This window comes from Ochotona princeps, chromosome 21 (genome assembly GCF_030435755.1).
Source record: "Ochotona princeps isolate mOchPri1 chromosome 21, mOchPri1.hap1, whole genome shotgun sequence".
NCBI lineage: Eukaryota > Metazoa > Chordata > Mammalia > Lagomorpha > Ochotonidae > Ochotona > Ochotona princeps.
This window is the reverse complement of record NC_080852.1, coordinates 36,297,724-36,313,321: the sequence shown is the minus strand read 5'-3', so window position 1 is coordinate 36,313,321 and position 15,598 is coordinate 36,297,724. Positions and strand designations below refer to the sequence as shown.

The window sequence follows — 15,598 nt, the reverse complement described above, 5'->3', positions numbered from 1 at the left end:
CTGGGGATGGGGGACAGCCTTTTGATGTCATTCTAGGGCCCCTGATGTGGAGCTTGTTCCGAGGGCGCTGCTTAAGTGGTTTTCGTAGTTCTGAAATGCTGTCAACCTCTCCTGAAGCCCAGCTAGTGTAAGCATATAAGCCTCTGCTTAAAGTGTTTCTTCGGCTTCCCATTTCGTCAGGATAAAAGGCGAGATCTTTTTTATGGCCTGAAGTGCCTAGAGCTCCTTTTCCTACCCGCGTTAGCTCGTGTCCTCAGTGTTGTGTGCTAGTTGCCCCTCCGTTCCTCAGACATGCTGGGCTTTTTCTGCCTCAGGGCTTCCACACATGTGTTCTCCTACCTATATCAAGAGGACACACCATACCTAATAAATACATGCAATATTTATTTGTCAAAATTTAAATGCAGAGCTGAGTGTGTGGCACAGTAGGGTAAGCTGCTGCCTGTGATGCTGGCATTGGATTGAGTCCTGGCTCTTGCTTTTCGGATCTAGCTTCCTGCCGGGGCACCTGGGAAAGCAGCAGAAGGTGACTTGAGGGCTTGAGCCCCTGCCACCCACGTGAGAGATCTGATTGGAGTTGTAAGCTCCTGGCTTTGCCCTGGCCCAGCCCTGTGCCAGGCCGCTGTGGCCATTTGGTGTGTGATCCAGAAGATGGCAGCTCACTCTCTCTTGTCCTTGTGCTTTCTCTAGCTTTGTAACTGTGCCTTTCAACTAAACAAGTCAATATTTTTTTTAAGATATATATATATATATATATATATATATATACTTAATTTTTATTGGAAAGGCAGATCTACAGAGAGGAAGAGAGACAGAGAGGAAGATCCTCCATATGCTAGTTCACTCCCCAAATGGCCACAGAGGTTGTAACTGAGCTGATCCGGAGCCAGGAACCAGGAGCGTCTTCTGGGTCTCCCACGCGGGTGCAGGGTCTCAAGGCTCTGGGCCGTCCTCGACTGCTTTCCCCGGCCACAAGCAGGGAGCTGGATGGGAAGTGGAGCTGCCGGGATTAGAACCAGTGCCCATATGGGATCCCGGGGCTTTCAAGGCGAGGACTTTAGCCGCTAGGCCACGCCGCCAGGCCCTAAATATTTTTTTTAAAAAAATTTTGTTTCACCCTAGGTTCACTTATTTGTGTGTACACTTGGGGAGTAAATCATCGGACGGAAGATCTTCCTCTCTGTCTCTCCTCCTCTCTGTATATCTGACTTTGTAACAAAAATAAATAAATCTTTAAGAAAAATTTAAAGATTTGTTGGGCCCAGCACCATAGCCTAGTGACTAACGTCCTCGTCTTGCACACGCAGGGATCCCATATGGGCGCGGGTTCTAATCCCAGTGGTCCCACTTTCCACCCAGCTTCCTGCCGTGGCCTAGAAAAGCAGTCGAGGACGGCCCAAAGCTTTGGGACCCTGCACCCGCATGGGAGACCTGGAGGAGACTGTTGGCTCCTGGCTTTGGATTGACTCAGTTGTGGCCATTGTGGCCACTTGGAGAGTAAACCAGCGGATGGAAGATCTTTCTGTCTCCTTCTTTTTGTAAATCTGCCCTTTTAGTAAAAATGAAATTTTTTTTTAAGCTAAAGAAAAAACCCCACATTATAATGAACCACTGGGTTGTTCTCCGGGCAGTCTGAGTCATATGCTCAGGCTCCAGTTACAATATTGTTTGTGGCCAGTTCTGTCTGGTTTTATCAGAGACCCCCAAAAGACAGCTCAGCAGATTTTTAGAAAAGACGACTATTGTAGGAAAGCAAGTTGCAATAGGCAAGTGACTATTATGGGCAACTTAGGGAAGCAGGCTCTTGAGCAAGGGAAAGAGGATCCTTTGTTGTCCATAGTTTCATAAATAAAAAATAAATGACATCCCCAGTTCTTTCATGGGACTCAACATCTTTTCCTACCATGTTGTATGGATTAGTTCAGTTGAATGACTGCTTCTTCCGTTACATTAAATGCCGTGAGAGTAGCACTCCTGTGTTCTCATCACTGCTTCCTGCCCTTGGCACAGAACATGATTCCTGCACATCATATTCCCTTGGCACATCTTATTGGTTCAGTGCAGAGCAGGCTTTGAACCCAAGCATTCTATTGCAGAGTCCCACCTCCCAGGACTTCACAACAAGCAGCAAAGAAGTTGACCCCTAAGTTCTTTTATTTATTTGTTTTTATGTTTATTTATTTTTGTTATACCAAGTTCTTAAAAACCGAGTTGTTTAGGAGATTCTGCCTGACTGGGAAATGCTGGTTTATAATACATGTGAGACTTCTTTTTAAAAACTTTTAGGCAAGCGCTTTGCTTCTGGATCAGCTGACAAAAGTGTTATAATCTGGACATCAAAGCTCGAAGGCATCCTCAAGTACACGTAAGTCAGCGTTCAGGTGCATGCTGTTAATCATTTGCCACTTATAGAATAATTTTAGCAAAAGCCCTTAGGAAGGATGCGAGGAAGAACTGTTGAGGTGGCAGAGGGTGGGTTTAGGAAGTGTGGCTGGTGAGCAAGTGAATGCTTCTTGAACACTTGCCAGATAGGCCTGAGCCTGGCTGGGGATTTTCATACAACTCTCATCGGTTCATCTGACAACACACATTCCATCCCACCCCCCAACCTGTCCTCTCCGTGTCCCCATCTCAGGACATGGCCGCACATCCACCCACGGTAAAAGCCAGAAGTTTAGGATCAGAGCGCTCCAGGCCTCCTCTCTGCTCGGTACTCTGCATGAGCTTTCGCATTCTCCTTAATTCACCTGTTCTGAGCTCGGGCTCAGTGTTGCTGCTTTGGAGAAGCCCCTACTGCTCTGCTAGACTGCAGTGAGGGACACACACACATACTCTTTACATATGTGCACACCATACAGAGACACATGCACCCACACAGACACATATGCACACACATACAAAACACACATGTACACACACACCACACAGACACATGCACCACCCACACAGATACACACATGTACACACACACCACACAGACACATGCACACGCATACACACCCGCATCATGGCAGCATGGCTACGTGCTGTAGTTTTACATTTACTCTTTTTTTTTAATTAATTTATTTTTATTGCAAAGTCAGATATACAGAGAGGAGGAGAGACAGAGAGGAGTCATCCAATGATTCACTCCCCAAGTGGCCACAACGGCCAGTGCTGCGCAGATCCAAAGCCAGGAGCCAGGAACCTCCTCTAGGCCTCCCATGCGGGTGCAGGGTCCCAAGGCTTTGGGCCATCCTCGACTGCTTTCTCAGGCCACAAGCAGGGAGCTGGATGGAAAGCAGGGCCACTGGGATTAGAATCGGCACCCATATAGGATCCTGGCACGTTGAGGGCAAGGACTTTAGCTACCAGGCTACTGTGCTTGGCCCTACATTTACTCTTGTAATTGAGCCATGTCTGCCTGTAAGCTCCCTTTTGGGCAGACACTGTGTGTTTCTGCTCTCTCTTATTCTGCTGCCTTGTACAGTGCATAGAACATAGTATGTATTCAACATTTTTCTTTTTTATCATGGGAAGATGCACATGACATAAAATGTACCGTCTTACCATTTGCAGTGTTAAGTAGACCTAAGTGTTAAGTATAGTCACATTGTTCTACATCCAGAAACTCTTTTCCTCTTGCAAAAGTGCCTGTCAAGAACAACTTTGCTTTCTCTTTTCCTGTCCCTTCAGCACTTGGCACCCAGCATATACTTTTTTTTTTTTTTTAAAGATTTTATTATTATTGGAAAGCTGGATATACAGGGAGGAGGAGAGACAGAGAGGAAGATCTTCCATCCGATGTTTCACTCCCCAAGTGAGCCGCAACGGGCTGGTGCGCGCCAATCTGAAGCCGGGAACCAGGAACCTCTTCCGGGTCTCCCATGCGGGTGCAGGGTCCCAAAGCTTTGGGCCGTCCTCGACTGCTTTCCCAGGCCACAAGCAGGGAGCTGGATGGGAAGTGGAGCTGCCGGGATTAGAACCAGTGCCCATATGGGATCCCGGGGCTTTCAAGGCGAGGACTTTAGCCGCTAGGCCACGCCGCCGGGCCCCCCAGCATCTACTTTCTATCTCTTTGAGTTACACTGTCTAGGTGCTTCTTATGAGTGGGGTCATATACTTTTGTCCTTTTGTGATCCTAACATAATGTCCTCAAGGTTGCTGCATGTGGCAGAATGTATCAGAATAATAGACTGCCTTGTGAATGCTGAATAACATGCTATTGTATCCAGAGAGCGCATTTTATTCATCTGTTCTGTTGAGGAACACTTGAGTGGCTTCTGCCTCTGGCTATTATGCATATTGCTGATGTGCACATGGCTGTACAGATGAGCCCTTTTTTGAATAAATGAATACATGAGTGAATGAGTGAAGTTTTGTTTGAAGTTTATCCAGAAGTGAAAGAATAAAACCCGGGGCGATGCTGTGGCTTAGCATGTAAATCTGTCACCTGTGTTGCCAACATTGCTTTTGGGTGCTGAGTCGAGTCCCAGCTGCTCCACTTCTGATCAGCTCCCTGCTAACATGCCGAGGAAAGCAGCAGAGGGTGGCCCAAATACTTGAGCTGCTGCACTCACAAAGGAGACTGTGAAGAAGCTCCAGGCTTCTGGTTTTGAACTATTCCAGTTCCAGCTGACCATCTGGAGAGTGAATCAGCAGATGGAAAACCTCTGTCACTCTCATTGTCTCTAACTCTGACTTTCAAATAAATAAAGTACATCTTAAGGGACAGGGTAATGGCTAATCCCCCACCTCTGGCCTTGGCATCCCATGTGGATGTTGATTTGTGTGTCAGCTGCTTTACTTTGGAACCAGCTCCCTGTTCAATGGGCTGGGAAGGCAGCAGAAGATGGTCCAAGTCCTTGGGTCCCTGCAGCCACATGGAAGACTGGGAAGAAGCTCTTGGCTGTCAGCTTCATGCCCACCCAGCTTCGGCTGTAGTCGTCATTTGGAGAGTGAACCAACAGATGGAAACTTTTTGTGTTTCTCCCTCTTTCTATAACTCTGACTTTCAAGTAAAATAATAAATCTTAAGGATAAATGAAGCACATCTTTCAAAACAAAAAAAAAATAACAATAAAAGTGGAGTTAGGATGCCATGCATGGTATATAATTCCCTCAATTGTTATTTTTAGCTAAGGGTTTGCCATGTTTCTGGATCTTGGCTAGCCATGTTTTCATTGCATCTCCATCTTGTATTTCCAGACTTCCACAAAAACAGTCAGAGCAGCAGCCATAAATGCAGCACTTACTGTGTACCTGGCATCAAACCAGGCTCGCTGCTTTATTGTCATCCGTTTACAACGTGGAGGTGTCCCACATGATGGCACTGGAGGAGGTGGTGTTTCAGCTGGGCCAGGATAATGATTAGGGAATGACAGAGGGCATTGCAGGAGATGAAGCATTACTCCTTGTGCCTTTTGTTTTGCACTTGCTCCTGCTTGTGGTGGGAAGTCAGAAGCTGTGGTCTCATTGTTAGAATCTTCATTTGTAGCCACCAAAACATTTATGGTTTAATATGTAATAATCTGTAGTTGTTTACTTTCCAGGCACAATGATTCTATACAGAGCGTCTCCTACAACCCTGTGACCCACCAGCTGGCCTCTTGTTCCTCCAGTGACTTTGGTAGGTTTCTGCTTCTCAGGATCTTTTCCTGGAGTAACTGAATTGGTCCAGAAGGTGGTGGCTTTGCCTGAGGGTTAGTGGTATTTCTGTATCTTCATTGGTTGATGGGAAGCTGTTAGTCATTCTTTGAACTGTGTAGAATCCAAGATAGTAAATAATGAGCCAAAGTCTAGCAAGACATGGGAGACACCAAGAAGGGACTCAGAAGAAGGAGGATACAGGGCATAGGCATAGGCATACTCTGATGTTGCCAGCTCTGGGAGGTGTTACCCACCTCACCTGGCAGGGACAGTTTAACTCTGAGTTCACTCGGGGCTGGGGAGTTCGCTAGCGTTTGAGCGTGGTTGTACAGTGTGTCATCGTAGCTTGTTTGGGTGGCTGTCACTGTCCTTCCTGAAGGCTGAATGCCTTGAGGAGTTTTCCTGGGCCCCACACATGGCACTGGCATAGAGGAGGTAGCAGTGAACTGTCTCAAGGCAGAAGGAAGGGAACGGGGGCCAAGGCTTGTAGACCCTCTCCATTAAAGGACAACTTCAGTTTTCAGCCCCTTCAGGTGTCGTCATGGGTCCGCTGGAATAGGCATTAGATGGGGAGTCAGAGGCCTGACCCCTTCAGGAGTGCAGTTTCCTGTGGCTTTGGAACATGGCGCTCCCCACCCCTTCAGCCCAACTGCTTCACTGAGTTCCAAAAAGATAGTGGGATTGAAACCATACTGTATAAGTGAGTGAGAAGGGATTGCTACTTTTTTTTTTTTTTTAAAAAGATTCATTTATTTTTATTTAAAAGGCAGATTTATGGACAGAGAAAGATCTTCCACCCACTGGTTTGCTCCCCATGTGGCTGCAATGGCTGGAGCTGAGGTGATCCAAAGACCTCTTCCAGGCCCAAGACTTTAAGCAGTCCTCGACTGCTTTCCCAGGCCATAAGCAAGGAACTGGATGGGAAGTGGAGCAACCGGGACACAAATCAGCACCCATATAGGATGCTGGCACTGCAAGGCAGAGGATTAGCCTGTGGAGTCACCATGCCTGCCGGGACTGCTGTTTGCAAATCTTAACATTTTCTCCACATGATTCACTGGCCTGTGGACTTTTTTTGCCATTAAAACCATGAAGTAGTCTCCTCCCGAAAGGAACCCTGTGGGATGGTAGGATTGAAAAAATATATACGAAGTCATCATGTTTGTTGAATATTTGCAGTGTGGTGGGCCTATGCTGTTTTTCAGCCCTTGAAGTCAGGTTAAATTCTCATCGCCTCCCTTACTGCAGCCCAGAGCAGTTTGGTGATCACTGGAGGTCACAGAGCAGTACAGCAGAAATGGAGTTTGAACTCAGGCCAGGGCCCCACTGAGCTGCTGTCGCTGGCACCACTGAGGGAGGGGCCCAGGGAGAGGAGTTTCCTCTAGCTGGCTCAGTGGAGTGCAGAGAACGGGTGCACAGGTGGTGCTGTTTGGGGGATGCATTTTGCACTGTGGAAGAGAGGAAAAAACAACTTGTTTGATGAGGCACCTGGATGTATAAATATAGTTGTGCACTAGGTTTTCCTTTTCATTATGCTTCACAGCCCTGGCAGAGAGTAACATCTGCCTGTCTTGCAGACACACACCTGATATTGGGGTGCTGAGCCAGCCTAAGGTGACCAGTGTGCTTGGATAGGGCAGAGCTCACCCAAAGTCGTATGCTGTGGAGGAGGTCTACCTGGGTGAGGAAACTGGAGTTTCAGGAAGTGTAATTCATCACTTCTCTTATTGTTCCCTCCCCATAACTTATAACCTCATTATGGTTGGAGAAGCTTTCATTCTTCTGGGAGTTAAATCTCTGAAAAGTTGGCCAGACATCACCGATCTACTTTCTTTTCCTTTTGAAATAATTATAGATTCTCAATGCGTTGCAAAGATAGTACAGAGAGGTTTCCTGTGTGCTTCATCCAGTTTTTCCAAATGGGTGCATCTTACGTAATGTATCAAAACCAGGAAACTGGGTCTGGCAGAGCCTGGCTGCATGGTTTTGTCATTGGATCACACGTGCGGATCTCTAGTGCCCTTACACAGAACTGTTGCATCACTAAACAGCTCCAGGGCCACACCCACCCTCCTGACCTCTTAGTGTCCCTAAGCCCTGTGTAACCATGCAACTCTTCTTCATTTATGTGATCTTGTCATCTATGAATGTTCTGTAACTGAAAGATAGGACTTGCTGAAATTGGCCTTTTTACTTAGCAAAAATCCCTGGAAATGTGACCCATCTGAGTTTTTGTATGCATCAGTAGTTTGTTCTTTTTCATTCCTGAGTAGTATTCCAATCAGCCTGTCTTTCTTTTCCTGTTAAGGGTTGTGGTCTCCCGAACAGAAGTCTGTCCCAAAATATAAATCAAGCAGCAAGATCACCTGCTGCGGGTAAGTTAAGGGTAGGTTTGAAGATAGGTCTTATTGTCTCTTCAAACTAAGCTCTCAGAATCCTGCTTATTTCATGTATTTCCTTCTTTTCTGCTTTCTCATCTCCCTGATGGGGAAGTCCTGGGCCTTTGATCCTTAGCAGTGGAGAACTCCAAGTTGCACTATCTCCATTTTCTGGCAGCAAGCCTGCTCCGTGTGCAGCTTTGCCAAATGGTCTCTCAGAAAGGAGGCCGTCTTTGTCCAGGCAGCTCATGTGGACAGCACCGACTTGGACATGCTAGACTGATGGGCTCCGTGATCTCAGGAAAGTCACCAGATCTCTCGGAGATGGAACTTCAGGCTCCTGGTCTGACAAATGAGGATAAAAAGGCTGACTTGAGGGGATTGCTGTGAGGTGCACACGGACTGACGGGTGCAAGAGCTGCAGCACGGCACGTGCTGTGCAGGCTACTCTGTCAAGGCACTCCTTGCTCGGCTTTGAGCACAGCCCTTCATTCAACATGTGAACAGCTCCCTCCAGGCAACTATGTTCCAGGTGCTGGGATCGCCAAGACACAGAGTCTGTCCCTAGTCCTTCGCCTTCACCAACCGCCCATGACTGTGCTCAGGGTCAGTTCCTAAGGTGCTTGGCAGCAGGGAGTGGGGGGCCGTCCCTGAGAGGCAGGCGTGAACTGAGGGCCATCAAAGGGGGTGCTACGCAGAGGGCTGTGAGAGCTCAGAGAAAGGCACCGCTCACATCTGTTCTCACTGCTGATTCCAGAGAAGGGAGCTTTGTTTGGTGTTCTGATTTTATATCAGTAGGAATGATGAGACTTTATTTATTAATTTTTTTTTGAGACTTTATTTTTAACTATGGCATCATCCTCACTGGGCTCACCTTGTGTTGCCTTCCCTCTCTCCTTGCCCTGTTGCTGTGTGCTCAGCTGGACGAATGATGGTCAGTACCTGGCTCTGGGGATGTTCAACGGGGTCATCAGTATACGGAACAAAAACGGGGAGGAGAAAGTGAAGATCGAGCGGCCGGGGGGCTCTCTCTCCCCGATATGGTCCATCTGCTGGAGCCCTTCCAGGTACGGTCCAACCGTGCTCTTTCTGGACAGATGCCCTTGGGGGAGGGGCTTCCTCAAGCAGCCTGAGTTTTTTTCTCTCTTCCTGAGGTCTCTGTGTAAAGCTCTTTCACCTCACTTGACTGGTCTGTTTTGAATAGAATATTTGAAGAACGTATTTTGAGTTTTGGAAAGAATCCCAGAGATTTGCCCAAACAGCTGAGCTATCTAGGCCAGCCCAAAGAGTATGGGGTGTGTGGGTGTGGGTGCATGTGTGTGGGTGGGGGTTTGTGAGAAACACAGAAGGGCCATTTCCTTATGAACCAATAGCTGGGCCCTTTCTGTGGCTTTGTTTTTATCTTTTCCTTTTTGCACTTCTTCCCTCCCAAGTCTGGGCAGACTATATGTCCATCTGTTAATAAGCAGCTTTCCATGAGTCTTTTCTGTAGCTCCTGCCGAAAAGCCCCAAACTAAATCTAGAAACATCTCTCAGATCCTGAAAGTGCACAGTTGGCAGCTACCCTCATGGGCCTTACACACTCCTTTCTATGTCCACGTGGGCTGGTAGCTCTATGTACCCTTTATATAATCCCATAATGTTATTAAACCATCGGCAACCCCCCTCCATGGAGTTCTCTGAATGCAGACTAAAGGACTTAGTTAGCACCCCATTATTGTTCTCCAGGCAGATGCCTGCTTGAGTTGGAAGGTTCTTGGAAGGTTGAATGCCTTTCCTTCCCCAGTTTGTTATGCTCCTTCCTGAACAGTGGTGCCCGGCCTAGATCCTATCATGCATGTCTGATGCCGTCAGAGGCCATTAGCCTACCTCAGAGTTCCTGCTGTTTGATTTTGTGGCTGCAGATATCTTTGTGGCTTCAGGCTAGCATTTTTAATTCATGAGAAGCAGGATGCCCATCATACCTGGTGGCTATCCTCTTCCGGGTGGGGTGCAGGAGCTCCTTGACAGATTTTGAAATTATAGCCTTAGTGTAGTTAAGGCAATGTGATTGTGAAGAACCGTTTAATGTCTGCAGCTGGTGGGAGAGTTTCTAGATGAACAAAGAGAACAAGGATGTAGAGGAAGTCCTTGGCAAGACATTTTCTGGAAGTCCCTTCCACTCTGAAGTGAGCAGTATGCAGTAGTCAGGGTAGTGAGGCAGAGGATGACAGTCCCAGGACGACAGTTCATAAGTGTGTCCTGGGAGCAAGAACCCTCCTCATCAGGGCCCAGACTCCCTGCAAACCTTCTGGGACAGATGCTGTTGTGGAACTCCTTGACCAACAGAAGCAGTGCAGAGACCCGGGAAACTGTTGGTGACACCTCTACAACACAGGGAAGCACACTCTTAAAATCTGTGTAGACGCAATCACTGGTCCTTTGAGAAACTATCACAAGTCCTCAGAAGTCCAAGGGAGACAGTCAACTTGTGTATAAAACCTTATCCTCTGAGGAGTTTCTTGAGCAGTTGTGGCTCTGTCATGGCAGGGCTTCAGTAAAGTAGCACATCCCACTGGATTGATTGATGGGTTAGGCCTAATTATGAATTTGGCCTCAGAAAAGCTGCACAACACTTGGCAGCCTGACAGCCTAGGCAGGGTTTTCTTTCCTGTTGTTTGTTGAACCTTTAGGGCTGCGCTCATCAACAGGCTGTGGCCCCTCATAACCTCTTTTGTCTTCTGTTGATTAGAGAGGATCATAATGACATCCTGGCTGTGGCTGACTGGGGACAGAAACTTTCCTTCTACCAACTGAGTGGAAAACAGGTATGGAGCTCTGAATAAACCCAGTCACAGTCATGCCTGTTGGTACCTTTGTTCATTTTCTAAGTTTGTGTGATTGGTTACCCATGGTTGTTGCTACATCCTACTTACTGAGCATTTACTACCATACCAAGTACCACACTCAGGGTTTCATATGCTTTCATCTCATTGAATTCTTCTAAAATCCTGTGAGGTAGGGACCTTCATTATTAAATTTTCAGACAGGAGTAGACTGAGACCCAGAATAACAAAATGCTGTTGGATCCTGCTTAGTGAGTGGAGCCTGCTATTGAAAGCCAGGTCAGTTTCACTTCAGAGGTTAGCTGTTAATCTGACCTTCCTCTGTCTCATTCATTTTTTTTAAAGAAGATTTATTTATTTTTATTGGAAAGGCAGATATACAGAGAGGAAGAGAGACAGAGAAAGATCTTCCATCCATTGATTCACTCCCCAAGTGACCACAATGGCTGGAGCTGAGCTGATTCAAAGCCAGAAGCCAGGACCTTCTTCCAAGTCCCCCATGCCGATGCCGATTCCCAAGGCTTTGGGCCGTCCTCGACTGCCTTCCCAGGCCACAAGCAGGGAGCTGGATGGGAAATGGGACCGCTGGGACACAAACCAGCACCCATATGGGATCCTGGCATGTGTAAGGCAAGGACTTTATCTACCAGTCTACTGCACTGGGCCCTGTCTCATTTTAACAGTCCCATTTAGGAGTAATCATTTTGACCAGCTCAAAGCTAAAAGACCTGCTGACACAAAGCAGTAACAGTGACATAGGCTTGTGGGGACATAACGTGATAGCAAATGGTGCAGTATATTACGTATATTAACAAAAGAGTTGTGTGGATACGCAGCTATGGGAACACAACAGAGGGTGACTTCTCCAGTTGGTAGAGATGAGAAATCTGTAAAGGTAACTTTTAACGGATGAACAGGAATCACTAAGCAGAGGGACACTGGAAATGATGCTGCAAGCAGAGGCAGCGGCAGATTCCAAAGTAAGGAGGAAAGAGTTTATACGACAATTCAGACAGCAGGAAGTTGTCAGGGTGACTGTATCCGGAGCTTGCAAATCAAAGATTTAGCTGGAGAGGATGATGGGGACATCAGTGTAAAGAACCTGAGGAATGTGAATAAGGGACTTGAACATAAAACATGCCTAGGTATTTAGGAGCATTAGATGGCAAGATTCTTGCTTCACAATTCCTCATTTCTGTGGAGTGTAGATCAAACAATAGAGAACACTGTGGTAGGATGACCTTGGAGGGGCCAGGCGATGGCAAAGATTAGAGTGACGGTGGTGGACGTGGGTTACATACCACAGCCAGGCAGATAAGAAACAAAGCTGGCTCAGAAATTGGAGCCTTTCGCTGTGTGGCGCCATGTGGGAGGAAGAGCTCCAGGAGTGAGAGGAGTCCAGCTTTGTGGCCATTTTGCTTGTGCCTGTCTTACCATTGGTTATTTCTTCAACAGTTGAACAAAGAACTAAAGATTATAGGTGATCAGGTGCCTCCTCAGTCCCCAGGGCTGATTTTTCCCAAACCTTCGTGGTCCTTATGCTGTGGCCTTTAGATTCCCTGGCACTATCTGTCCATCCACCGAATGTGTGTCCATTAATCCAACAAAAACTTACTAGCGCACTTACTGTGCCCCAGACCCTGGGTGTGGGTCTTCAAGATTCCTGGGAACAAATTAAACACACTTCAGTGGGGGGAAGGGGTGGGTGGTGTTTGGTCGTCATAATGACGGTTCGGAAAAGAGCTCAACATTATGTTTGGGCCATGGGAAATACCTTGCATTTATTCAGCCTTAGAGCTCACATTGTGACCCTTGGCTATTGACTGATAAGCAACCTCAGTCTGCTGACATGGCAACTGCAGCTGGTTTTAGGAAGCAGTGCTATTATCTTGGTGGCCAAGTGTCTTTTTTTTTTTTTTTTTAAGATTTATTTTATTTTTATTACAAAGTCAGATATACTGAGAGGAGGAGAGAGAGAGAGGAAGTGGAGCTGCCGGGATTAGAACCAGCGGCCATATGGGATCAAGGCGAGGACCTTAGCCACTAGGCCACGCTGCCAAGCCCAATGGCCAAGTGTCTTTTAACTGGCAAGATTTAGAATTAATTATAGGATGATGAACTAAATCAAACTCAGAATTTTATGTGAGACCTAGGTATAATTTGTGTCATTTTGGCATTTTCAGTGTTTGTAATGTTTTAAAGCATCTGACTTATAGTAACAGTTGACATCCGTTGCATTCCAGGCATTGTTTAAACCCTTTAAAAGGATTAACTCTTTCAGCGTTTGTGTTAGCCTTTAGAGGCAGGTACTATTCCTGTCACCTTTCCTGTGTGCCAGGACACTGAGGCACAGGGCAGTCCAGTAGTTTTCTGAAGGGCACACTGGGGCCAACTCTGGTTTGGAACCCAGGAGATTGGTGCCAGAATCCATATTAGAATAGCTATCAGATTACATTGCAATAATGATTTAAAAGTTGCACTAATGATTTTATGCTTCTAATCATAAATGGAACAGTAAGATTTTTATCAAGTTGCTAAGCAATACTGAAATGTTTAAGAGAGTTGTTAACATTTTTCCACTTAGAGTTCACTGAGATTTTTGGATCTGTACATTCGTATCTTTGTGCCTTCCAGAAAAATGTGGAAAAATGTTTACCATTATCTCTTCAAATGCTTTTTCCTTTGTATTCTGCCGTTTCCTGGGACTGATTTCCTGTAATCAGTTAGGTTAGACCTTTGCTGTTCTCCAGGGCCCTGGGATACCCTCTTCGTTTTAAAATCTTTTTTTGTTTCATGTGACCTTCAGATTAAAGGTCTTTTCTTTCTTTCTTTCTTTCTTTCTTTCTTATTTATTTATTTATTTATTTATTTATTTATTTATTTATTTTTATTGGAAAGGCAGATTTACAGAGAGAAGGAGAGATAGAAAGATCTTCCATCCTCTGGTTCACTCCCCAAATGGCCACAACAGCCAAAGCTGAGCTGATCCTAGCCAGGAGCCAGTAGCTTCTTCCGGGTCTGCCACACGGGTGCAGGGTCCCAAGGCAATGGGCTGTCCTTGACTGCTTTCCGAAGCCACAAGCAGGGAGCTGTATGGAAAGTGGAGCCACCAAGATTCGAACCATTGCCCACATGGGGTCCTGGTACATGCAAGATGATGACTTTTGCCACTAGGCTACTGCTCCAGGCACCAGATTAGAGATTTTTGGTCGTTCGGTATGCAAACTTCATTAACTCTTCTCTAATCTTTAGTAGGTTCTGTTAAGATCATCCAGTGAATTTTTATAATTGTGTTTTTCAGTTCTAAAATTTCTTTTTGTTTATTTTTTTCTGCCTATTTCAGTATGTTTTTGTTTATATCCTTAATCATAGTTTAAAAGGCTGGCTTAAAAATTTCATTTGTATATTCTAACATCTGGGTACCTTTTTCTTTAGCATTAAAAAAAAAAAAGATATATTTGTTTGAAAGACAAAGTCAGCAGAGAGAAAAGGAGAGATAGAGAGATCTTCCAATTGCTGGTTCCCTCTCCAAATGGCCACAACAAGTGGGACCAGGCCAGACAAAGCCCAGAGCTTTTTCCGGGTTTCCCACAGAGGTGCAGGGGCCCAAGCACCTGTTCCATTTTCTCTGCTTTCACAGGCATGTTAGCAGGGAGCTGGATCAGAAGCTGAGCAGCCAGGACTCAAACCTGCAGACAGCGGCTCAACCCACAGCACTGACCCGACATCTGGATAGCTTAGCTCGCTCTTGATTGGCTACCTTTTCTCTTGATTGTTGCTTTCATTTTTGTTCTTTGGAATTTTGGATTATATTCTGGAAAACTGAATGGTGCATCCTTGTGGGCTCCTTTCTGTCCTAGTCCTCTAAAGATGAGTGTTTGTGTGTGTGTATGCGTGTGTGTGTGTGTAAGCAAGACAGAATATAAGCAGGCGGTTTACTTTGCTGGACTCAGAATTCTGTGTTTTCAGTGATGGCATCTGAATCTCCGTGCAGCTGTCGGGCTGCTCAGCCTCTGTGTCACACGTTCAAGGGCGTCCAGATACTCAGCAGACTTTATGTGCTGCCTTTCTCTTATTTCCCATTCCACTTTCCAGCTGCTCTCTCTTCAGATAGTCTATTCCTTATCCAGCATGGTATTAATAAGGCCTGCCGCTAGGCCAAAAGCAGTTGATATAAAAAAAAAAGGAGACGCTCTCCCAGTGCAGGGCCCGGTTTCTGCTCACCTCTGGCTGCCCTCCAGTGCCTTCCCATGGTTATTTCCCGTTGGTCTAGAATTTTTAGTTGCTGCCTGCAGGAGGGCAGATCCAGTTGGAGCTCCTAGGCTGTTACTGGAAGCTGCCAGCCTTCTGTGCCATGACTCATAAGATTTTTTAGTTTTGTCATTAGATTTAGCAGCATGTTTTAAGTAATAGAGAAACTCCTGGTTGTTAGGCATCTGAAATTGATTTAAAAATAATTAAAAATTGAATGTATTAATCTTACAATTGCAGTTTAGTTGATGAGCAATGGATATTTAAGATGTTTTAGAATCTGTTTGAAATTGAGTTCACTAAACAAGATCGATTGATTGTTCGCTTTTACTACTAGTAGGAAAAATGCAACTTAAGGAGAGACCAGGTTTCAATAGTTCTTTAACAGTTTCTTTAGCAGACTTAATAATTTCAATCATCGGTCCCGGCGGCGTGGCCTAGCAGCTAAAGTCCTCGCCTTGAAAGCCCCGGGATCCCATATGGGTGCCGGTTCTAATCCCGGCAGCTCCACTTCCC

At 46.0% G+C, this 15,598-nt stretch overlaps 1 protein-coding gene across 2 annotated transcripts in view; it reads left to right on the top strand.

Moving 5' to 3' along the window:
- The window catches only part of IFT122 (intraflagellar transport 122), a 70,009-nt gene that overhangs the window by 10,662 nt on the left and 43,749 nt on the right, over positions 1 to 15,598 (top strand). For both annotated transcript variants that reach the window (XM_004581321.4, XM_004581322.4), the window contains exons 4-8: positions 2,287 to 2,365; positions 5,532 to 5,608; positions 7,937 to 8,003; positions 8,927 to 9,073; positions 10,738 to 10,813. In XM_004581321.4, coding sequence (XP_004581378.2) covers positions 2,287 to 2,365; positions 5,532 to 5,608; positions 7,937 to 8,003; positions 8,927 to 9,073; positions 10,738 to 10,813 — 446 coding nt within the window. The remainder of the gene's footprint in view (positions 1 to 2,286; positions 2,366 to 5,531; positions 5,609 to 7,936; positions 8,004 to 8,926; positions 9,074 to 10,737; positions 10,814 to 15,598) is intronic.